We start from the raw sequence: 21,182 nt of genomic DNA on the forward strand, positions 1-21,182 counted from the left end.
CATCTTATGAATCAGTATATTGACATTAAGAGGGACATTAAAAAGGGGATAAGAAAAGCTAAAAGGGACTATGAAATTAAAGTTGCTAGGGATTCTAAAACTAACCCAAAAAGTTTTCTCCAGGTCTATAGAACAAAAGTTAGAGATAAGATAGGTCCCCTTAAAAATAACTATGGGCACCCTACTGACAATGAGAATGAAATGTGCTTGATTTTAAATATTTATTTTCTCTCAGTTTTTACACAGGAAGACACTAACAATATTCCAGTAATTAATTTTTACAGTGGGCTAGAAGAAGATAAATTATGTAACATCACAGTCACTAGTGAGATGGTTGTGAGGCAGATAGACAGACTGAAGCGAAATAAGTCGCCGGGTCCTGATGAGGTTTTTTCAAGGGTTCTTAAGGAATGCAAAATGGAACTCTGTGAACCATTAACTAATATTTTTAATTTATCTCTTCAAACAGGTGTAGTGTCTGATATGTGGAAGATGGCTAATGTAACTCCTATTTTTAAAACAGGGGACAAGTCGTTACCGTCAAATTACCGCCCAATAAGCCTGACCTCAATTGTAGGCAAATTACTAGAGTCAATTATAGCTGAGATTATAAGAAGCCATCTCGATAAGCATAGCTTGATTAATGATACTCAGCATGGATTCACAAGAGGCCGGTCTTGTCTAACTAATTTATTAACTTTCTTCAGTAAAGCTTTTGAGGCTGTTGACCACAATAAAGAATTTGATATTATTTACTTAGATTTTAGTAAGGCTTTTGATAGAGTTCCGCACCATAGACTGTTAAAGAAAGTGGCAGCTCATGGCATTGGGGGAAAAGTGCTCTCGTGGATCGAGTCATGGCTCACTGACAGGAAGCAGAGAGTGTCCATAAATGGGGTTAAATCCGAGTGGGGATCTGTAACAAGTGGCGTTCCACAGGGATCAGTCTTGGGCCCGTTGTTGTTTATAATATATATCAATGATCTTGATGAGGGAATTACTAGTGATATGAGCAAATTCGCCAATGACACAAAGATAGGTAGGATAATTGATTCAAACGTAGATGTTAGGGAACTTCAGGAGGATTTAAACAAACTCTATTCTTGGTCAGAAAAGTGGCAGATGCAGTTCAATGTAGATAAATGCAAGGTTCTGAAGCTTGGGAGTGCCCATAACCCTAGTACTTATAAATTAAATGATGTAGAACTTAGCCATACAGATTGCAAAAAGGACTTGGGGGTTATGGTGAGCAGCAACCTTAAACCAAGACAGCAATGCCTAAGCGTACGTAATAAGGCAAATAGATTACTGGGATTTATATCAAGAAGTGTAAGCAACAGAAGTCCAGAGGTCATACTGCAGCTTTATACATCATTAGTAAGGCCTCACCTAGATTATGCAGCTCAGTTCTGGTCTCCGTATTACAAAATGGACATAAATTCGTTAGAAAACATTCAGCGTAGGATGACTAAATTAATACATAGCATCAGAAATCTTCCTTATGAAGAAAGATTGAAGACTCTTAAGTTACATTCACTTGTTAGACAAAGAATGAGGGGAGACCTGATCGAAGTGTATAAGTGGAAGATAGGTATTAATAAAGGGGATATTAATAAGGTCTTAAGGATGTCTCTCCAAGAGAGAACGCGCAGTAATGGATTTAAATTAGATAAGTTTAGATTTAGAAAGGACATAGGAAAGTATTGGTTTGGAAATAGGGTAGTTGATGAGTGGAACAGTCTACCTAGTTGGGTTATTGAGGCTGGGACTTTGGGTAGTTTCAAATCTAGGTTGGATAAGTACATGAGTGGGAGGGGTTGGATTTGAGTGGGACTTTCACATCAGAGCTTATTTCTTGGGTGGCATTGAAAATTGGGTTGGGCAAATGTTTTGTTAGTGGGATGAATTGTAAAGGACCTGCCTAGTATGGGCCAGCAGGCCTCCTGCAGTGTTCCTCCTTTCTTATGTTCTTATGTTTTTCCTAGGGGATGTAGTCAAGACATTGTGACATTATCACTCCCAGGGCCTTCATATTAGTTTTTCGCTCTATTGTAGGGTTGGAATTTGTTTTATACTCTGATTCAGTTTTTATTTCCTTGAATTTTCCAGAGTGGAATAGTTGAAATTTTTCTTTTGGAACTTCACATTGTTTTCTTAGGCCCATTTAAAGACTTGGTTAATGTCCACTGGGAGATTTACATTGTCCTCGATGGAGACTTTTTTTTGATGGATGTGCTATTGGAGCATAAGCAAGGTAACTTTTATGAAGGGATCCAGGGAAACCAGTTAGCCAGACTGGAGTCCTGGAGGTGGGAAGAGTAGTCTCAACTCTGCAGGAGGGATAGGGATGTTGCAGTCAGAGGGGTAATCTGATTGTGTTCCAGTGTACTTTTGGGAAGATGGCAATTGAGTGAATGTGTATTCTAATGAGGGTTACCTTACCTTGGTAGATGGCCATTGTTAAAAAAAAAGGAAAGGGGGGGAGGGGAGTACTTTATAGTAGACAACACAGACTTGAATTGGAAAAATGATCACTAGAACAATTTAGGGAAGATGATTTGAATCATTTGCAGTTAAGGTTATAAGTATTGTCAGTGCAGATAGTGCCTTCTACATTTGATTTAATATTTTGCTAGAGGGTTGAAGCACTAGCACCTCACCCTTCACAGATGCCTGCAATCCAAAAGTTGGACCAATGGACATTGTTAATGGAGAGTAACTGTATGACCCCTGGGTTTATTACTTCTCTTGATTAAAATAATAAAAAAAAGACAGTGACAGCATGAATGATGGTGAAAGTGTTTCTTCTTTTTCTGGTCACCCTGCCACGGTGAGAGATGGCTGGTGTGTTAAAAAAAATAAGTAGACAGCACACAACTCACCATGAAACTGAGAAGAAATGGAGAAAAACCATACAGTCTATATTCATGTAAAAATGTTAAACTCGAAGGACTCGTACAACACTTGGGGGACTGGGAAATTATCAGCTCCACTCCAAGGAAGGGAAAGTGCTCTAATTCCTTGGATAAAAATCATGGAGTACTTCCACATGGAAGTGGGGAAGAGCAAACATGAATTGCCAGGCCTTCCCAAGGAGGGAGAGAAAAGCAAGATGCAGGGTGAACATACATGGAAGGTACATTGGGAAACCAAGAGAGAACAAATATGGAGAGAATATACACAGTACAATACAGAATAGTTTATGAGAGGTTACAGTTTTCAATAAATGAATACGATGTGATATATAACGATTTATTTATATAATGCCAGCGCACACTGAGGACAGCCAAGGTACTGGGAAAGATGAGATACAGATAAGGATTCATCATATATGAAGTAACATTTTTCTCAGTACAAAGAGCAGTGGATCTGATAATCAATAGAGTACAATCTTTAAAAGAGATCTATGGCACAAAGTTTCCCTACCAAATGCTTGACATTTCCAACAAGTCCCTGCCATATATGTATATTGTTGCTATAGTAGTAATTAAAAAAAAAAAAAATCAGTATTTTAGGCAGGCACATCTGTAAATCATTGAGACCACGTTACAAGTGTCATTCATTTGCGATGATTTATATTCATAAAATATCTTGTAAGGTAGTCATATATTATTTTATGTCAAAGTACTGTATACCTGTATATCTATACAGGTACACAGAATATTATCTTAATTGGACGTTTTTGTTTAGCGATAGGCGTTTTTAAATTATGAAAAAAAATCTGAACAATAACATAGTGTTTCTAGTTTCGAAAAACTAGTATTACACTATTTTTTAACCTAAAATCTGGATTTTTTGTTGTTCAGATTTTGAGTAAAATCAGATTCAAAATTTTAGATAATGCTATTTTGTAAAATTACCAATAATACTAGCTAAAATAATTGTTTTAAAGAAATCGCTTTTAAGGAAATTAGAAAAATAATTTGGCAAATCTTTTTACCAATGTGTAAATTCCAAATTAGAGATTGCTATAGTGATGTGAAAATGAATACAAGCAGCAAGTACATAAGCACATGAATATTGAAAAAAATGAATCATAAATAAATGAAAATAAAATGATTAGCCAAAGATGTACTTATCAGAATTTTTTTAACGTTCTTGACTAGAGACTTTCCTGTAAAGGCACTGCTATAGTACAAGGCAGAGAGTTTAATATAAACAAATAATGGTAAAAAAAAAAAAATAGTTAAATGTATGGAAAGTGAAATATTGATGTTACTTCAAAGTTGTGCAAATTAACATGTGAATGAGCACTGAATTTTTATAACTTTTACCCATATGCTGAATTTTAATCATTCCTTTTCACACTTATAAATCAATTTATGTCCACCCCTCTTTTTTTTTTTACCCCCATATATTTAATCTTGACCACTCCTTTATGTACCATACACTGGTATTTAATTCTGACAATTCCTGTTCATACTTGTATATACATATTGGACTGTACTGAAGGAGCTATGAAAGGGTTACTATTTTAACATACAGTAACTTGCCACCTGATGTATGAAAACAGGATCTGGGGATGAAGCACATTGTTTAAGCAATAGCATGGCTCCTTTACAGTGACACCTGAGCTTTAAAAATCCATGTACTTCAGCAAGAAAATATATTTTGATAAAATATTAATAATAATGAAATACATATAATACAATTACTACCATTACCACCAACAATAATAGCATTACCATTACAAATAATAAAAATTATAATAATAACCACAATATTAAATGAAAGTCCTGAAATTTCAGTTCTTACTCTCCATAAAAAAATGTTTTTACAAGTAAAAAATGGCATCCATTGAATTTTAGAAATGATTCAAACATGCTCTTAGCCTTTCTCAGATTTCAAACAAGCTTCTTCAAATCGATTATGCATTCTTTAATGTTGTTAAAACGTATTCACATTAGCTTTTATATGAATTAAAAATAATAATGTGCTTTAAGAGGAAGCAGATACTGTGGCTAAATACACAATGATTTTCTGAAAGTTGGTAATATGAGTATTACCTGTACTATAACTATGGCTGCAGCACTGTGTGATTCGTAAGGGTTTAGTGCTTGTTTTTTGCATATGATAAGTAGAATAATTAAACTATAGCTGATAAGGGATTTCTCTTAATTCAGAACTAGGGCTAAGACAAAACATTCCTGATAACTTACTGTTGAAACAGTCTATTGCTACTTGGTGGCTTTCATGGCCATTACAACCCAGTTGATCTACAACAGCTTGCAGAATCTAGTGCATATTACACTTATTACCCGGTATATCAGAATGCAATAAGCCGTACATTGTTAACTTAAAATATTACATATCACAACTAATTAGCATACTGCATACTGAAAAATATTCAGTATATGTATAATTCAAGGTTATTCCCAGTTACCTAGCCAATTTACCAATAAAATACGAGACAAGGAACTGGTCAAGAAAACTCTACACTGAGCATTTTATACAACAGATATCAAAGCCCACTTTTTTTTTTTTTACACAATACTTCAAGCTTTTTTAAAAAATAAAAATAAAAATGAGATCCTCATACATGTGCTACATCCCTAAACTGTTTAACTTCCATTGTAAATTCCCTGAAAAATAACTGGGCTAAAATAGATAGAAAAACAAAATTCATTATCAAAGATAATTAGTGTGTTCTCATAACAAATGGTATTAAAAACAATAATCGCAGAATTAGAAACATCTAACAACAGAAATAAGGTTAACATATGATGGCTGTCTACTGTATTTAGTCCAAAGCTTCTTCCACTTCTTTAACATTGATACCCTCTTCGTGATATGCAGCTTCGTGTTTGGCCAGGATACGGAGAAGAGGGCGAAGCTTCAACCACCACTGATTGACTGGAATACGGTGCTGCCAATCAGTCTGATGTTTCAACTCGATTACAGGCTGGAATCTGAAGAAGAAATCTCTTTTAATATATTATACTTAGATTTTTAGATTTCTTAAAAATACTGATAAGTAACAATTTGTAACAAAACTTAAAACTGTTTAGGAAGATAATATTTTTTAACATCAGCAGCCTCCAACTACAGCAGGGTAACCCAAAAATATTCACAAAAGTTTGTAGACATGAAATTTCCCATAAAATTGACTACCTGATGACTAATAGTACTATTATACAATATATCTTCCAACATTCACATTTCTAGTATTTTGAGTGCTGTATGACCCTTGTCAGTTTAGTGCTTTCTTTGATTTTTTTTTTTTTTAACAAGTCGGCCGTCTCCCACCGAAGCAAGGTGACCCAAAAAGAAAGAAAATCCCCAAAAAGAAAATACTTTCATCATCATTCAACACTTTCACCTCACTCACACATAATCACTGTTTTTGCAGAGGTGCTCAGAATACAACAGTTTAGAAGCATATACATATAGATACACAACATATCCCTCCAAACTGCCAATATCCCAAACCCCTCCTTTAAAGTGCAGGCATTGTACTTCCCATTTCCAGGACTCAAGTCCGGTTATATAAAAATAACCGGTCTCCCTGAATCCCTTCACTAAATATTACCTTGCTCACACTCCAACAGCTCGTCAAGTCCCAAACTTCTTATTCTTTTTAGTAATCATTACAGGAAAAGGGGTTACTAGCCTATTGTTCCTGACATTTTAATTGACTTTTACAACATGCATGGCTTACAGAGGAAAGATTCTTATTCCACTTCCCCATGGATATAAAAAGAAAAGTAATGAGAACAAGAACTATTAAGATAAAATCAAGGAAAACTCAGATGAGTGTGTATAAATAAATGTGTACATGTATGTTGGTAGACAGCAACCACCCAGGGAAGTACTACCGTCCTGCCAGATGACTGTGAAACAAAAACCTGTAACTGTTTTGCATGATGGTAGGATTGCTGGTTTCTTTTTCTGTCTCATAAACACGCTAAGATAACAGGGATATCTTGCTACTCCTACTTACACTTTGGTCACACTTCACAGACACGCACATGCATATATATATATACATACATCTAGGTTTTTCTCCTTTTTCTAAATAGCTCTTGTTCTTTTTTATTTCTTCTATTGTCCATGGGGAAGTGGAAAAGAATCTTTCCTCCGTAAGCCATGCGTGTCGTATGAGGCGACTAAAATGCCGGGAGCAATGGGCTAGTAACCCCTTCTCCTGTATACAATTACTAAAAAAAGAGAAGAAGAAAAACTTTATAAAACTGGGTTGCTTAAATGTGCGTGGATGTAGTGCGGATGACAAGAAACAGATGATTGCTGATGTTATGAATGAAAAGAAGTTGGATGTCCTGGCCCTAAGCGAAACAAAGCTGAAGGGGGTAGGAGAGTTTCAGTGGGGGGAAATAAATGGGATTAAATCTGGAGTATCTGAGAGAGTTAGAGCAAAGGAAGGGGTAGCAGTAATGTTAAATGATCAGTTATGGAAGGAGAAAAGAGAATATGAATGTGTAAATTCAAGAATTATGTGGATTAAAGTAAAGGTTGGATGCGAGAAGTGGGTCATAATAAGCGTGTATGCACCTGGAGAAGAGAGGAATGCAGAGGAGAGAGAGAGATTTTGGGAGATGTTAAGTGAATGTATAGGAACCTTTGAACCAAGTGAGAGAGTAATTGTGGTAGGGGACTTGAATGCTAAAGTAGGAGAAACTTTTAGAGAGGGTGTGGTAGGTAAGTTTGGGGTGCCAGGTGTAAATGATAATGGGAGCCCTTTGATTGAACTTTGTATAGAAAGGGGTTTAGTTATAGGTAATACATATTTTAAGAAAAAGAGGATAAATAAGTATACACGATATGATGTAGGGCGAAATGACAGTAGTTTGTTGGATTATGTATTGGTAGATAAAAGACTGTTGAGTAGACTTCAGGATGTACATGTTTATAGAGGGGCCACAGATATATCAGATCACTTTCTAGTTGTAGCTACACTGAGAGTAAAAGGTAGATGGGATACAAGGAGAATAGAAGCATCAGGGAAGAGAGAGGTGAAGGTTTATAAACTAAAAGAGGAGGCAGTTAGGGTAAGATATAAACAGCTGTTGGAGGATGGATGGGCTGGTGAGAGCATGGGCAATGGGGTCGAAGAGGTATGGGGTAGGTTTAAAAATGTAGTGTTAGAGTGTTCAGCGGAAGTTTGTGGTTACAGGAGGGTGGGTGCAGGAGGGAAGAGGAGCGATTGGTGGAATGATGATGTAAAGAGAGTAGTAAGGGAGAAAAAGTTAGCATATGAGAAGTTTTTACAAAGTAGAAGTGATGCAAGGAGGGAAGAGTATATGGAGAAAAAGAGAGAAGTTAAGAGAGTGGTGAAGCAATGTAAAAAGAGAGCAAATGAGAGAGTGGGTGAGATGTTATCAACAAATTTTGTTGAAAATAAGAAAAAGTTTTGGAGTGAGATTAACAAGTTAAGAAAGCCTAGAGAACAAATGGATTTGTCAGTTAAAAATAGGAGAGGAGAGTTATTAAATGGAGAGTTAGAGGTATTGGGAAGATGGAAGGAATATTTTGAGGAATTGTTAAATGTTGATGAAGATAGGGAAGCTGTGATTTCGTGTATAGGGCAAGGAGGAATAACATCTTGTAGGAGTGAGGAAGAGCCAGTTGTGAGTGTGGGGGAAGTTCGTGAGGCAGTAGGTAAAATGAAAGGGGGTAAGGCAGCCGGGATTGATGGGATAAAGATAGAAATGTTAAAAGCAGGTGGGGATATAGTTTTGGAGTGGTTGGTGCAATTATTTAATAAATGTATGGAAGAGGGTAAGGTACCTAGGGATTGGCAGAGAGCATGCATAGTTCCTTTGTATAAAGGCAAAGGGGATAAAAGAGAGTGCAAAAATTATAGGGGGAGAAGTCTGTTGAGTGTACCTGGTAAAGTGTATGGTAGAGTTATAATTGAAAGAATTAAGAGTAAGACGGAGAATAGGATAGCAGATGAACAAGGAGGCTTTAGGAAAGGTAGGGGGTGTGTGGACCAGGTGTTTACAGTGAAACATATAAGTGAACAGTATTTAGATAAGGCTAAAGAGGTCTTTGTGGCATTTATGGATTTGGAAAAGGCGTATGACAGGGTGGATAGGGGGGCAATGTGGCAGATGTTGCAAGTGTATGGTGTAGGAGGTAGGTTACTGAAAGCAGTGAAGAGTTTTTACGAGGATAGTGAGGCCCAAGTTAGAGTATGTAGGAAAGAGGGAAATTTTTTCCCAGTAAAAGTAGGCCTTAGACAAGGATGTGTGATGTCACCGTGGTTGTTTAATATATTTATAGATGGGGTTGTAAGAGAAGTAAATGCGAAGGTCTTGGCAAGAGGCGTGGAGTTAAAAGATAAAGAATCACACACAAAGTGGGAGTTGTCACAGCTGCTCTTTGCTGATGACACTGTGCTCTTGGGAGATTCTGAAGAGAAGTTGCAGAGATTGGTGGATGAATTTGGTAGGGTGTGCAAAAGAAGAAAATTAAAGGTGAATACAGGAAAGAGTAAGGTTATGAGGATAACAAAAAGATTAGGTGATGAAAGATTGAATATCAGATTGGAGGGAGAGAGTATGGAGGAGGTGAACGTATTCAGATATTTGGGAGTGGACGTGTCAGCGGATGGGTCTATGAAAGATGAGGTGAATCATAGAATTGATGAGGGAAAAAGAGTGAGTGGTGCACTTAGGAGTCTGTGGAGACAAAGAACTTTGTCCTTGGAGGCAAAGAGGGGAATGTATGAGAGTATAGTTTTACCAACGCTCTTATATGGGTGTGAAGCGTGGGTGATGAATGTTGCAGCGAGGAGAAGGCTGGAGGCAGTGGAGATGTCATGTCTGAGGGCAATGTGTGGTGTGAATATAATGCAGAGAATTCGTAGTTTGGAAGTTAGGAGGAGGTGCGGGATTACCAAAACTGTTGTCCAGAGGGCTGAGGAAGGGTTGTTGAGGTGGTTCGGACATGTAGAGAGAATGGAGCGAAACAGAATGACTTCAAGAGTGTATCAGTCTGTAGTGGAAGGAAGGCGGGGTAGGGGTCGGCCTAGGAAGGGTTGGAGGGAGGGGGTAAAGGAGGTTTTGTGTGCGAGGGGCTTGGACTTCCAGCAGGCATGCGTGAGCGTGTTTGATAGGAGTGAATGGAGACAAATGGTTTTTAATACTTGACGTGCTGTTGGAGTGTGAGCAAAGTAACATTTATGAAGGGATTCAGGGAAACCGGCAGGCCGGACTTGAGTCCTGGAGATGGGAAGTACAGTGCCTGCACTCTGAAGGAGGGGTGTTAATGTTGCAGTTTAAAAACTGTAGTGTAAAGCACCCTTCTGGCAAGACAGTGATGGAGTGAATGATGGTGAAAGTTTTTCTTTTTCGGGCCACCCTGCCTTGGTGGGAATCGGCCGGTGTGATAATAAAAAATAAAAAAAAAAAATGTATGTGTAGTGTGACCTAAGTGTAAGTAGAAGTAGGAAGATGTACCTGTAATCTTGCATATTTATGAGACAGACAAAAGACACCAGCAATAATACCATCATGTAAAACAATTACAGGCTTTCGTTTTACACTCACTTGGTAGGACGGTGCTGTATAGCCCTTGTGGCTTAGCGCTTTTTTTTATTATAATAATTGGCAGGACGGTAGTGCCTCCTGGGTGGTTGCTGTCTAATATTGTGATATTTGTATGTTACCAGCTTTCTTATTTCCTATAATACTTCATTACTTTAACAATAACAGTAAAGATAGGCACTTTTCCTGCAATTGGTAGATGTAAACTACTAACTACGGACTATATGATTTGGAGGGATATGAAAATAGCTGCATCATGAAAGCTTGTAGGGCTGAGAGATGAGACGGCAGGTTCACAAATGGTGCTGCTCGTACAACTCAGCACTGCATGACCCTGATGGATTTAACGCTTAGTTCTGATTAAAATAATAATGTTCATACACCCATACCACAGAAGTTTCTTTTTTTTTCTTTTTTTTTAACATGCTGGCTGTCTCCCACTGAGGCCAGGTGACCCAAAAAAGAAACACTTTCACCATTATTCACACTATCACTGTCTTGCCAGAAGCACAGATACGACAATTTAGATATCACTCTCAACAGAAGTGCTGGTTGTAAATTGTTCTAGTGTAAGTTCTGTGACAGTGGTTGTAGAGTTAGGCCTTCTATATGCATGGACTATGGTTAAGGTCCATGTCTATTCTTCTACCTACTACTAGTCCAGATAGACATATTATGACAAACATGAAAATATATAAAAGGTTTTCATATTTCACACAAACTCACACATAAGATCTCTTTTGGAGACCAAGTAATACAGCTGTCTGTGGCTCATCACAAAACACTGAGCCATCCTCACGACGATGGGCAAGCATCTGGTCTGTCAACCACGTGACTGTCTTGGCTGCCATCTTTGTGCCCATGTTACGGTCAAACACAGATGGAGAACCTCCTTGCTGCATGTGCCCTGAAATATTTTTTATACATCAGCTTTCAATTTAATATTCTTTTCTTAACCTGAATATGTTTTAATCTCAAATTACCATACATTACATTATTATTAATATTCACTCATTTAATCCTGTTATTTTATCACAGTAGTTATAAGTTTTTAAATAAAAACCAGTTCTGAAAAGTCTTAAGAAATAATTAGCTTTAAGGATATTGCATTCATTCAGTAACATCCAATAAGCCAATGTTTGTTTTTAAAGTATGTATTAGAGCATTAAAACACACCTGATTAACTTATTTGTTGCAACTCTCCATATAAGGTAGATATTTAAAAACTAGCATAAAAGATAATACAGTGGACCCCCGGTTAACGATATTTTTTTCATTCCAGAAGTATGTTCAGGTGCCAGTACTGACCGAATTTGTTCCCATAAGGAATATTGTGAAGTAGATTAGTCCATTTCAGACCCCCAAACATACACGTACAAACGCACTTACATAAATACACTTACATAATTGGTCGCATTGGGAGGTGATCGTTATGCGGGGGTCCACTGTACTGGTAAAATCCAATACACAAACTACATTATAAACTGAACAAAGACTTACCCAAGACATTTTTCCTGCAACTGAAGATGCCTTTACCTTCTTCAGAAAATAATCTAAAGATAAAATCAGTCGTGTAATTATCATTGGCATTCTCATTTCGTAAAACGAGGCCCCGCTGGACACCTTCAGCCATTTTGGCTGCCATGTGATAAACATCAAGCTGTAGTTCCTATAAAGTATCAAATAACATTTATGGTATCAAAACATATTGTAGTGGTAGGCTATTGACAAATGCTGTGGTATGTGGTATGGCTCTTTTTTACAACAGTATTTAATAAAATTTGATAGACTAAGAGTGTTTTTTCATAAAGAAGGAGACAGCCTTCTCCCCCCTGAGCAACAGAGGGATCCCAGCCCGTCAAATAAATTTCCACTGTTTTCACACAGACTATGAAGGATTTAATTTTCATGACTTTAAACCTTTTATTATGATCAATTTATAAACCCACCTGAATACCAAATTGTTCCTCATAGATGTAGGCAGCATCAGCACCTCCGGCAAGACCAGCCAGGGTTGCTAGGTAACCACAATATCCTCCCATAGTTTCCACAACAAACACACGGCGTTTAGTTCCCTGAGCAGACTGCCTAATTCTGTCACAAATCTGATGAAGAAATTTTAACATATAATTAATAATATTGATATTCACTAAGTTAATTTTCATAATGTATTACTAATTTCAAGAAAAAAAATTGCCAGAATGCACATGAATTCAATGACAATCTCATGACTAAGATAAAAAGACATATTTTGAAACGTTAATTACAGACAAGCCAGGTGCATGGCAAGACTTTACAGACAACTATGGTAAAAATTGACGCTGTACAGAATAAATTTTTTATTAGCAGCGGCTATGTGTATATAAAGATTTACTCTGCATACAGCATTTTTTTCACCAAGGATAATCAATAGTGCTAACCTCAGTGATTTCATTAAGAGCAGTATCACACCCTAGACTGAAGTCACTGCCTGGAACGTTGTTACTGATAGTAGAGGGGATGACAACCATGGGAATGCAGAATTCTGGGTACTTGCCACGGGCCTCATACAACTGCAGCAGTGCGTGATAAGCTTCAAAACCACCAACAATCAGCAGGGCGTGCATCTTGTACTCTCGCAGACGTGCAGCCACCTGTGATAATGATAAAAATAAATATGACAAGGATCAATCATGTCAGCTAGCCAAAATATGAGGAATGAAAAGCTATCTTATCCCCATTAACTCATATAGGTATTACAATTATAATTTTCATGGATAGTTTCTGACCATATCAATATACAGTACTCTCAAAAGTAACAGAATACAGTGGACCCCCGCATAGCGAACGCCTTGCATAGCGAACAATCCGCATAGCGGACGCTTTGTTCGCTAAAATTTTGCCCCGCATAGTGGACAAAAACCCGCTCAGCGGCCTTCGTCCGAGACGCGTCCAATCTGCGCCCTCAGCCAGCCTCACATGTGCCGCCCGTGCCATTGTTTACCAGCCAGCCTCCGCGGTAACATTCAAGCATACACTCGGAATATTTCGTATTATTACAGTGTTTTCGGTGCTGTTTCTGGAAAATAAGTGACCATGGGCCCCAAGAAAGCTTCTAGTGCCAACCCTACACCTCAAAGGGTAAGAATACCCATTGAAATGAAGAAAGAAATCATTGATAAGTATGAAAGTGGAGTACGTATCACCGACCTGGTCAGGTTGTATAAGAAACCAAAATCAACCATCTCTTCTATTGTGGGCAAGAAAACGGCAATCAAGGAAGCTGTTGTTGCCAAAGGTTTAACTGTGTTTTCGAAACAAAGATCGCAAGTGATGGAAGATGTTGAGAGACTCTTATTGGTGTGGATAAATGAAAAACAGCTAGCAGGAGATAGCGTCTCTCAAGCGATCATATGTGAAAAGGCTAGGAAGTTGCATGACGATTTAATTAAAAAAATGCCTGCAACTAGTGATGATGTGAGTGAATTTAAGGCCAGCAAAGGTTGGTTTGAGAGATTTAAGAAGCGTAGTGGCATCCATAGTGTGATACGGCATGGTGAGGCTGCCAGTTCGGACCACAAAGCGGCTGAAAAATATGTGCATGAATTCAAGGAGTACATAGAAACTGAAGGACTGGAACCTGAACAAGTGTTTAATTGTGATGAAACAGGCCTGTTCTGGAAGAAAATGCCAAGCAGGACCTACATTACTCAGGAGGAAAAGGCACTCCCAGGACATAAGCCTATGAAAGACAGGCTTACTTTGTTGATGTGTGCCAATGCTAGTGGTGATTGCAAAGTTAAGCCTTTATTAGTGTATCACTCTGAAACTCCCAGAGCGTTCAGGCAAAAGAATGTCCTCAAGGATAATTTGTGTGTGCTGTGGAGGGCAAACAGTAAGGCATGGGTCACTAGGGAATTTTTCTATAACTGGTTACACCATGCATTTGCCCCCAATGTGAAAGATTACCTAACTGAAAAGAAATTAGACCTTAAGTGCCTCCTGGTGTTAGACAATGCCCCTGGTCATCCTACAGACATGGCAGAGCGACTTTATGGGGACATGAGCTTCATTAAGGTGAAGTTTTTGCCTCCTAATACTACTCCTCTCCTGCAGCCCATGGACCAGCAGGTCATTTCCAACTTCAAGAAACTGTACACAAAAGCTCTGTTTCAAAAGTGCTTTGAAGTGACCACAGACACTCGATTGACTCTAAAAGAGTTTTGGAAGGATCACTTTAATATCCTCAATTGTGTAAACCTTATAGGTAAGGCTTGGGAGGGAGTGACTAAGAGAACCTTGAACTCTGCTTGGAAGAAACTGTGGCCAGAATGTGTAGACAAAAGGGATTTTGAAGGGTTTGAGGCTAACCCTGAGAGGAGTAGTATACCAGTTGAGGAATCAATTGTGGAATTGGGGAAGTCCTTGGGGTTGGAGGTTAGTGGGGAGGATGTGGAAGAGTTGGTGGAGGAGGACAATGAAGAACTAACCACTGATGAGCTGATAGATCAACTTCAAGAGCAAGAGGCCAGACCTGGGGAAACTGGTTCAAAGGAGGGGAGAGAGAAATTGAAGGAATTGCCTACTTCAAAGATTAAGGAAATGTGTGCAAAATGGCTTGAAGTGCAAACCTTTTTTGATGAAAATCACCCTCACACAGCTATTGCAAGCCGTGCTGGTGACTGTTACAATGACACTGTTGTGAACCACTTTAGACAAATCATAAAGGAACGAGAGGTACAGGCCACTATGGACAGATATGTTGTGCGAAAGAAGTCCAGTGACTCTGAAGCTGGTCCTAGTGGCATTAAAAGAAGAAGGGAAGTAACCCCAGAAAAGGACTTGCTACCTCAAGTCCTAATGGAAGGGGATTCCCCTTCTAAACAGTAAGAAGATAATGCTCTCCCCTCCTCCCATCCCATCAATCATCACCAGATCTTCAATAAAAGTAAGTGTCATGTAATTGTGCATGCCTTTTTCAGTTTGTGTGTACTAAAATTAACATTTTTTTGTGGTAAAAAAAATTTTTTTTCATACTTTTGGGTGTCTTGCACGGATTAATTTTATTTCCATTATTTCTTATGGGGAAAATTAATTCGCATAGCGAACATTTCGCATAACGGCCAGCCCTCTTGCACGGATTAAGTTCGCTATGCGGGGGTCCACTGTATATACAGTAGAACCCCCCATATTTGCATACAGTCATACCCCGCTTTATGTCATTTCAGCCTACGTCAAGTTCACCTATACGCCACTTTTCTAGAGTAAACTTCAGTTCAGCAAACATTATGATGTCTGACTTTACATCACTCAGCAACTTCACCTACGTCAATTTTTTTTTTTTGTGTTTAGCATTCTTTAAAAAATATGACTAAAATGTGTTTTTAGTGTACTATCATGTTTTACGGTGTTTGTCATCATTTTAAAACATTTTTAAGGCATTATGTCTGGTTTACATCAAAAACTGGGTTATGTCATGGCTCTTGGAACCGATTAGTGATGTAGGATGGGGTATGACTGCAATCAGTTTCTGCAGTTTCTGTTATCTGCAGTTTACTGTGGCTCGAAAATAAGTCTTAATTTTGCTTAACAATGGCCACAAAGCACAAAAGTAGTGAGGATGTCAGTTGTTCAAAGTCGTGAAGTGCTTCCCATCAGTGAAAAAATGCCAATTCTTGACTTACAGTGCATAATTTATCAATTAAAGTTGATCATAGCTATGTATGTAAACGAAAAATGGCATATATATTACACGTATATAGGCTTTGCTACTATCCGCAGTTTAGGGTATCAGTGGTAGGTCTTGCAAGAACAAAAAAGGAAGAGTAAAAGAGAGAAACAACTTTCACAAACTTATTTAGCCCTTTAACTGTGGGAAGATTTTTGAAAAAAATAAAAAAAAAAAAAAATTCTAACAGATAAGAGTGTCTTTTTGAATAGAATAAGACTAAAATGAGCAAAATCTGATAAAAAGTTAACAATTATGGCATGTTGAATTTGGTGAAAAAATGATCACTAATCTTTAACAACAGTGAGTACCAGTAAGTCGGACACAGTTAAAGAGCTAAAAGAATCTATCGTGCATGCCACAGACCTGGTCAAAGTGCTTGTCGGGCAACGTGCGTTTGGTGCCCAGGAAGGCTCCACCCTGACCAACCCATCCTGTTACTTCAGTCCATGTCATTTCCTGGATCTGTTAGCAAAAGATACTGCTGAATTGCCAGTTTTATAAATGGGGCAAGTTAAAATATATACTATTTAAAGAGCTGACATTACATAAGAAAATTATTCAAGGAGTGTCATCAAATGTTAAAAATAATAATAATGATACAGTATTAGTCTGATATAATGGACTAATAGGAATGAGGTATCTGTTATACTGGAACAATGTTAAAAGCAATAAAAAAAAAGTGCACTAAAGCACCTTACTATATACCTAACACAGTATTATATATACAATTTACAGATATACTGCAATAAACATTAAAAACAAAGGAGTTAGAAGTGCAATTCAACCAGTAGATTTTGCCTATAATTTTAAAAGTCAGTTATATCAAGATCCATTATAGTGAGGTTTTAATGTATAATATTAACATTAATAATAATAATAATGAAAAAAGACAGTGGAGGAAAAGGGAAAAAGAAGTAAAAGAATGAATAACAGAAATACTGTAGTAATATTTATACGTAATTACACACATACATTGCCTTCCACAAGTCCGTCGATACCATCATGAATGCCATACACTGTGTCACCACAGTAGATACAGTTCCTCACAAACGACCGAATAGCAGCATTCATACCACACGCAGGAGCACCTATGTGCATCACTCCTAGATTGAAGCCTCCCTGAGAGCAAAAATTAGATTAACATATTTTTAACTGTTCATGATAAATCTAACAGGAACTACTGGCTTATATATAAATCACTGTTCCAACTTTAATGAACATTCAAAATTAAACCATGTAAAAATCTAAATTTTATGTGCAGTAAAATAAATATCCATTTAACACAAACACTAAAACTACACTTTTTTGCATAGCATATCTGTTTTAATAATATATCAATACACTAGCGTACACACTGCATAGCAAAGTCTCCCTTATCTGGAAATTAGCTATGTAAAATTCTCAAGTATCAGATACGTATTTGCAATTTAGTTTTATATAATTTAATTTAAACTAGTCTGCACAAGCAGCTATAATACAACTTTCTATATAAACTTCCAAAGAAAAAAGCAAAACAGACACAGCCTAAACAAATTCAGTTTAACCAACTCCTACTTTCTTCACAGCTATTCATGATAGATCAACAGGCATAACACTGCCTTCTACATATATGCTGTAAATAATATGTATATCTTTTCTTCTTCTTTCAACAAACTGGCCGTATCCCACAGAGGCAGGATGACCCAAAAAGAAATAAAATTCCATTTCCAGGACTCAGTCCAGCTAACCGGTTTCCCTGAATCCCTTCACAAAATATTACCCTACTCACACTCCAACAGCTTGTCAGGTCCCAAAAGCCATTCACTCCTAACACACACACATGCTTGCTGGAAGTCCATGCCCCTCGCCCTCAAAACCTCCTTTATCCCCTCCCTCCAACCTGTTCGAGGACAACCCCTACCCCGCCTTCCTTTCCCTACAGATTTATATTATCTCCAAGTCATTCTACTTTGATCCATTCTCTCAAAATGACCAAACCACCTAAACAACCCTTCTTCAGCCCTCTGACTAATACTTTTAGTAACTCCACACCTCCTCCTAATTTCCACACTCCGAATTCTCTGCATAATATTTACAAAACACAATGCCCTTAGACAGGATATCTTCACTGCTTCTAGCCACCTCCTCGCTGCAGCACTCGCAACCCAAGCTTCACACCCATACAAGAGTGTTGGTACCACTATACTTTCATACATTCCCTTCTTTGCCTCCATGGATAATGTTTTTTTGTCTCCACAGATACCTCAATACACCACTCCCCTATTTTCCTTTGTCAATTCTATGGTTAACCTCCTCCTTCATAATCCCATCCACTGACAAGTCAACTCCCAAATATCTGAAAAAATTTACTTCTTCCGTACTCCCTCTCTCCAATGTGACATCCAATTTTTATTTATCTAAATCGTTTAGCCCTTAAATTGTCCAAACCTAGATCTACGTTCACGTGCATAGCACTCCAACCTTGATTTTCCCCATTTGAAAGCATGTAAAAAAAAGTAGATCTACGTTCGGAGCCTGCTGCACATCAACGTATATCCACGTTTGGATAGTTTAAGGGCTAATACCCTCACCTTACTCTTATCTATGCTCACTTTCAACTTTCTACCTTTACACACATTTTTTTTTTTTTTTTTTTTTTTTTTTTCAACAAGTCGGCCGTCTCCCACCGAGGCAGGGTGACCCAAAAAAGAAAGAAAATCCCCAAAAAGAAAATACTTTCATCATCATTCAACACTTTCACCACACTCGCACATTATCACTGTTTTTGCAGAGGTGCTCAGAATACAACAGTCTAGAAGCATAAACATATAAAGATACACAACATATCCCTCCAAACTGCCAATATCCCAAACCCCTCCTTTAAAGTGCAGGCATTGTACTTCCCATTTCCAGGACTCAAGTCCGACTATATGAAAATAACCGGTTTCCCTGAATCCCTTCACTAAATATTACCCTGCTCACACTCCAACAGATCGTCAGGTCCCAAGTACCATTCGTCTCCATTCACTCCTATCTAACACGCTCACGCACGCTTGCTGGAAGTCCAAGCCCCTTACCCACAAAACCTCCTTTACCCCCTCTCTCCAACCCTTTCGAGGACGACCCCTACCCCGCCTTCCTTCCCCTATAGATTTATATGCTTTCCATGTCATTCTACTGTGATCCATTCTCTCTAAATGACCAAACCACCTCAACAACCCCTCTTCTGCCCTCTGACTAATACTTTTATTAACTCCACACCTTCTCCTAATTTCCACACTCCGAATTTTCTGCATAATATTTACACCACACATTGCCCTTAAACAGGACATCTCCGCTGCCTCCAACCGTCTCCTCGCTGCTGCATTTACCACCCAAGCTTCACACCCATATAAGAGTGTTGGTACTACTATACTTTCATACATTCCCTTCTTTGCCTCCATAGATAACGTTTTTTGACTCCACATATACCTCAACGCACCACTCACCTTTTTTCCCTCATCAATTCTATGATTAACCTCATCCTTCATAAATCCATCCGCCGACACGTCAACTCCCAAGTATCTGAAAACATTCACTTCTTCCATACTCCTCCTCCCCAATTTGATATCCAATTTTTCTTTATCTAAATCATTTGACACCCTCATCACCTTACTCTTTTCTATGTTCACTTTCAACTTTCTACCTTTACACACATTCCCAAACTCATCCACTAACCTTTGCAATTTTTCTTTAGAATCTCCCATAAGCACAGTATCATCAGCAAAAAGTAACTGTGTCAATTCCCATTTTGAATTTGATTCCCCATAATTTAATCCCACCCCTCTCCCAAACACCCTAGCATTTACTTCCTTTACAACCCCATCTATAAATATATTAAACAACCATGGTGACATTACACATCCCTGTCTAAGACCTACTTTTACCGGGAAGTAGTCTCCCTCTCTTCTACACACCCTAACCTGAGCCTCACTATCCTCATAAAAACTCTTTACAGCATTTAATAACTTACCACCTATTCCATATACTTGCAACATCTGCCACATTGCTCCTCTATCCACTCTATCATATGCCTTTTCTAAATCCATAAATGCAATAAAAACTTCCCTATCTTTATCTAAATACTGTTCACATATATGCTTCAATGTAAACACCTGATCTACACATCCCCTACCCACTCTAAAACCTCCTTGCTCATCCGCAATCCTACATTCTGTCTTACCTCTAATTCTTTCAATTATAACCCTACCGTACACTTTTCCTGGTATACTCAGTAAGCTTATTCCTCTATAATTTTTACAGTCTCTTTTGTCCCCTTTCCCTTTATATAAAGGGACTATACATGCTCTCTGCCAATCCCTAGGTACCTTCCCCTCTTTCATACATTTATTAAACAAAAGTACCAACCACTCCAACACTATATCCCCCCCTGCTTTTAACATTTCTGTCATGATCCCATCAGTTCCAGCTGCTTTACCCCCTTTCATTTTACGTAATGCCTCACGTACCTCCCCCACACTTACATTCTGCTCTTCTTCACTCCTAAAAGATGGTATACCTCCCTGACCAGTGCATGAAATTACTGCCTCTGTTTCTTCCTTAACATTTAAAAGTTCCTCAAAATATTCTCGCCATCTACCCAATACCTCCATCTCCCCATCTACTAACTCCCCTACTCTGTTTTTAACTGACAAATCCATATTTTCCCTAGGCTTTCTTAACTTGTTTAACTCACTCCAAAATTTTTTCTTATTTTCATTAAAATTTCTTGACAGTGCCTCTCCCACTCTATCATCTGCTCTCCTTTTGCACTCTCTCACCACTCTCTTTACCTTTCTTTTACTCTCCATATACTCTGCTCTTCTTATAACACTTCTGCTTTGTAAAAACCTCTCATAAGCTACCTTTTTCTCTTTTATCACACCCTTTACTTCATCATTCCACCAATCACTCCTCTTTCCTCCTGCCCCCACCCTCCTATAACC

The 21,182-nt window shown here is 38.1% G+C and overlaps 1 protein-coding gene across 15 annotated transcripts in view; it reads right to left on the reverse strand.

Annotated features, from left to right (window-relative positions):
• Positions 1-3,238: 3,238 nt before the first annotated feature.
• Pfk (ATP-dependent 6-phosphofructokinase) overlaps positions 3,239-21,182 on the reverse strand; it is a 122,914-nt gene continuing 104,970 nt past the window's right edge. For all 15 annotated transcript variants that reach the window (XM_070098592.1, XM_070098604.1, XM_070098593.1 and 12 more), the window contains 7 exons: positions 17,191-17,337; positions 16,582-16,680; positions 12,929-13,141; positions 12,458-12,613; positions 12,009-12,177; positions 11,235-11,415; positions 3,239-5,909 (listed from right to left, as the gene is read on the reverse strand). In XM_070098592.1, the coding sequence (XP_069954693.1) occupies positions 5,741-5,909; positions 11,235-11,415; positions 12,009-12,177; positions 12,458-12,613; positions 12,929-13,141; positions 16,582-16,680; positions 17,191-17,337 (1,134 nt within the window). In that variant the 3' untranslated portion in view covers positions 3,239-5,740. The remainder of the gene's footprint in view (positions 5,910-11,234; positions 11,416-12,008; positions 12,178-12,457; positions 12,614-12,928; positions 13,142-16,581; positions 16,681-17,190; positions 17,338-21,182) is intronic.

This window comes from Cherax quadricarinatus, chromosome 63 (genome assembly GCF_038502225.1).
Source record: "Cherax quadricarinatus isolate ZL_2023a chromosome 63, ASM3850222v1, whole genome shotgun sequence".
NCBI classification, from domain to species: Eukaryota; Metazoa; Arthropoda; class Malacostraca; order Decapoda; family Parastacidae; genus Cherax; species Cherax quadricarinatus.